At 35.9% G+C, this 4,481-nt stretch overlaps 1 protein-coding gene across 1 annotated transcript; it reads left to right on the plus strand.

Moving 5' to 3' along the window:
• Positions 1-895: 895 nt before the first annotated feature.
• Positions 896-3,351, plus strand: LOC149189583 (pectin acetylesterase 7-like). Its single transcript, XM_089413240.1, has 3 exons — positions 896-1,218; positions 2,953-3,035; positions 3,178-3,351. The coding sequence occupies exons 1-3, from the start codon at positions 1,086-1,088 to the stop codon at positions 3,334-3,336; spliced, it is 375 nt and encodes a 124-aa protein (XP_089269366.1). The 5' UTR covers positions 896-1,085; the 3' UTR covers positions 3,337-3,351.
• The last annotated feature ends 1,130 nt before the right edge of the window (positions 3,352-4,481 follow it).

Below are 4,481 nucleotides of genomic sequence, written 5' to 3' on the forward strand. Positions count from 1 at the left end.
TTTCTATGTTGTGGAGTACATATTTTAGTGGATGAATAAATGTTTGATCATACATATTTACCAACCCTGCATTAAATTCACATTCATTCTTAGTTTCTTGATGTGCGTTGCGAAATAGAGAATGTGTACCCCTGCTCAAAACTTCATTTAATCTGTGTTTCGACTTGCAAACAAGATACTCAACCTGTAAAATATCTACTTAGTTGATTTACATGTGTACCACAAGTATCGCTGCAGTCAGTGTATTTAACGTGGCAGTTGAGATTAATTTTCCAATAATGAGCATATATGGGGTCCTCATTTCCTAGGGTTTCCAATCCAACAGTTGACGTGTAAGGAGATCCGTTTGGGTAACTACCCTCGTTCCCGCCATGTCATCTTGACTCAATTTCTCTTTCTACTTCCATAAAAATTGCAATCCTTTCACTTCAAGAATATCCAGCTGGTGGAGGCATGAGGTGAAGAAGGTGGGGATTACAACTGCAAGACCATTTTGACCACTTTTAAATTATTTTCTCCTTTTCGTACAAGTAATTATTAACTTTAAATTCTGCTTAATTGTTGTGATTTTCTTTACTCTTGTATTATTTTCTCATGGTGAGCTGGTCGAATTTAAAGTTTCCACAGAATGATTAGTATTATTTTCTCATGGTGAGCTGGTCGCAGGGGTTAAATTTGACGCCCGTATACCCGTATTTAGCCTTTTTACCCGTAAAATACGTTTTAATTTCAAATCTCCACGTCATGTGCAACGTGCCATTAATTTTTAAAAACGTCAATATGACGGGCAGGTTTAAAAATTAAAAGTTTTAATTTTTTTTTTTTTATAAATTTATATATATATATATTTGACCAATCCACCTGGCACCCGTAAGTTAAAACTTAAAGTGATTCATGTTCTGAATTCGGTTTCGCGCTTTAAGTTGCTAGTTTCGCTCTGTGATAGATTTGGTGTCATAACTGCTGCTTCTTTGGGGATTTTTCCCATTTGGGTTTCGTCCAGAAGTATCCTCTTGGCTTTATGCCAACTGGGCTTGGCTACGATTGTTGTTGGTCCTAACTTGGGTTCTGTTTAGATTGGCAAAATGGTGGACAAAAACATGTCAGATTTCGCCGACTGTTGGTTTGCTATGGGAGTACTGGTTCTGATGGTTGTGTCAACGAATGCATTTTTGGTGGATCTGACTTTGGTGGAAGATGCCGTGGCCAAAGGAGCTGGTAAGTACCATTTTCTCTTGTTTATGGGTATATATTTTTATTTTAAATTTAAGCCCCTGTTTCACTGCCAGTGTTTGTTTTGGTTTCATGAAAAGTGGTTCAGTAAATTTCCGAGCTTAGAAAATTTTTGTAAGAGGCACACATTTTGAAATTGAAAGTGTCAATTTTTTTTGGGTTCAAGCATCATAAAAAGGGCTCTGCAATAGTCTAATTTTGATTCTGGTTGGCAAAGTTCAGTGTTCAAAAGTAACTTCATGCTATTGAGTACAGACAATTTTATGGTGGCATAAGTACCTACAATTTTAATGTGGCATTGAAAGTTCCTAGCGGTTACAGATGAATTTCAATCATTATGATCTGTACAGTTGCGATCTCCACTCACCTTCTTCAAAAAGATCCAAAAAAGTTATAACAAAAACTTCTTAATCCGTGGTTGTGTATCTGAAGAAATGACAGACTCTACTCTCTAATTCAAACAGCATGAACAAGTGTAAAAGAAATCAGAAACAGCCTAAAAGGTTTGCTTCCTTTGGCTAACATTGTATATAGTTGAGCAGCAGTACATTGTAGTGGACTTTAGGCATCTGTGGAGGCCATTGATGGCCAATGTTGTATGTCTGTACCTGCCCTGACACTTATATGATCATGAGACTAGGCCTCAAAGGAATCGACATATTGGAGCTGATGATATCAGACATCGTTTAATCTCATTCTTCACTACTTGATGCCCTCATTGTCTGTAATCATATATGTGAGTTTTTGCTTATTCTTTCCAGTTAAGTTAAGAGTTGTTGAAACCTTTTAAAGGCACTCTGTTTTGCATTTTAGTGGATAAGCTTTGCGTTTGATAGCAAATCCCCAAACATCATATGAAGAGACTGAGCTTCTAATCAGGATTTTTCAAGTGTTTGCATACTGATAGTTTCTGAATTGTATAAGTGTTTACATAGTGATAGTTCCCGGTCGATTCGATGTTTTGTTTATCTGACAGAAGCAAGGAACCAGTATGTTTTTCTTAAAGCATTCTCGAGTCTATTAGCCCTATGATTTTGACCTTCGTTTGCTTGAGCGTACTCTCACATCCCTTATCTTTGCCATGAACTAACCTCGTTGCCATGAAGTGCCCCCTCTTGACAGGTTAAGCACTCATACAAGTTCATGCAAGCCTTAAGGTATAGGTTAGTCCAGAGCTGTTAATGTGCAAATTGATTTTATATGCATTCTTCATGGGACAGTACACTTTTTTCATTAGCAATTACTCGATAGTATATAGAGTAGGGCTCACAGTAACCACTATCTCTTCACAATATGGCAGGATTCTTGCATCTTACAATTATCCATCGTCAAGCAGACACGCCTCACTCTACTAAACTATATTCTTCATTTATAACTTAGTTTGAATTTCTTATACCCAAACATTTGTAGTTTAATCCCCTCAAAGTTCAGACAAAAGAGCAAATGAGATTAGATTTTCTTTTCCTAGGCACTTGCATGTCCTTAATTTTCCTTTTGTTGTTGCAATGTTCAAAATTTTTGTGTATTTGAGTTAGGGAGTGATAGAACTAGTGTCTACATTTTTAATCTGTGAATGTCGCAGTGATTGTGAATCAATGGAATCGTAAAAGAAATGGGTTTAGCTTGTAAGTTTGTAACTGTTTTTTTTTACATAATTTCTGAGCATCTTCTTATAAATGAGATATATAAACTTATTCAAGTTCCATATTTTTCATGCAGTTTGTTTAGATGGAAGCCCACCAGGCTACCATTTGAGCAAGGGATTTGGATCTGGAGTAAATAACTGGCTTGTTCACTTTGAGGCAAGATTTTACATCAGTGACTAATATGCATGCCCTGCATTTGATCATGTTTCTGTTTATTTATAGCCAGTAATTTTGCTTTATTCGAAAGGGAAAAAAAGGAGGTAACATTATATGAGCATGATGTTTTATTTGGATTCAGGGGGGATCATGGTGCAACAACATTACAACATGTTCTGCACGGACGAAAACTCGCCTGGGTTCATCTAAATACATGAGTAAACAAGTACAGTTCTCGGGCCTCTTAGGTAACAGCAAAGCAAAAAATCCAGGTATTTATTCTTCATTCCTGTGTTTTTAACTCAAATTCTTATTAGAAACCCTTTATCAATGCAAAGAAGAGTTATCTATTGAAACACTTCCTCATTATCAATTATTATTGAATGGCTGTTTCCTATATCTCAAGGAGTGATATTTTCTACAGTAAGTTCTTCAGGCCGATTGGCTGTGACCTGTAAAGTAAATTCAGAAACCAAGAAATTATCTTTTGTATTCTATTCACCTCATTTGGATAATATGATATGTATATGATGTTTGATAACCTATCCCGTATAATTATCGGCCCAAAACTTTCAGCACTGATCCAGAGCCTTTGATTGTTATTCACTTAGCCGTTGGCTGTGATTGGTAAAGTAAACTCAGAAACAATGAATTTATCTTTTCATTCTGTCCACTTCATTTTGATAATATGACATGTACATGATGTTGGATAATTTATCCAATATAATTGTCTTCCCAAAACTTCCAGGACTAATCCACAACCTTCGACTGGTATATTCTTATGATAATATATAGTGATTTTTAAAGATTATAACCTTGAGTAGAAAGCAGTAGAATCATGTACCGATTACCCCCGTATACCCGTATACGCACATGTTATTTATCTAAATTTATAGATGCCTCTAAATTTGGTTTTTTAAAAATTTGTGATAAGGAAGGGCTTGTTTACAAGCATGAATTAAGATTTGTAGCAATTCCATATGCATATGTTGATTGTGTTGATATACAAAAACAATTATGGAAACTTGTACAAATAAATTTTAAAAGTCATATGATGGGCAGTTTAAAAATAAAAACGTCATAAAAAAATTCCTTGACGGGTAGGGTCACCCGTCAAATTTAACCCCTGGCTGGTCGAATTTAAAGTTTCCATCGAATGATTAGTTTTTAGAGCGTGCAATGTTGGCCCAAAATTCGAAAGTACACGTGCTATAATAACCTCTGATATAATTTTCCTTGTGAAATCTTGAGTTGGGAAGGAATTAACCTTTTCTAATGCTTGGCTTCCTATTGCTTTTACAGATGCTAGGATCACGACTACCTCTCGTGTTGGTCTTTGTTGGTAAATTCTATTGGAGATTCGCTGCATTGGACTTAAGGCCATTTTAGAGACAATTCCCAATACTCACCTCAGTTTCTACACGTCACATTTTTCCCTCCGGCCAT

Source organism: Pinus tabuliformis, chromosome 3_1, assembly GCF_031772625.1.
Source record: "Pinus tabuliformis cultivar Carrire ecotype Pingquan chromosome 3_1, CPIR1, whole genome shotgun sequence".
NCBI lineage: Eukaryota > Viridiplantae > Streptophyta > Pinopsida > Pinales > Pinaceae > Pinus > Pinus tabuliformis.

What these genes read in the sequence shown, in the direction of transcription:
- LOC149189583 (XM_089413240.1), top strand. Translation starts at nt 1,086, where the DNA reads ATGGTGGACAAAAACATGTCAGATTTCGCCGACTGTTGGTTTGCTATG. An exon ending in TGCCGTGGCCAAAGGAGCTG is followed by an intron (nt 1,219 to 2,952) that starts GTAAGTACCATT and finishes TTTTTCATGCAG; the next exon opens with TTTGTTTAGATGGAAGCCCA. An exon ending in ACTGGCTTGTTCACTTTGAG is followed by an intron (nt 3,036 to 3,177) that starts GCAAGATTTTAC and finishes ATTTGGATTCAG; the next exon opens with GGGGGATCATGGTGCAACAA.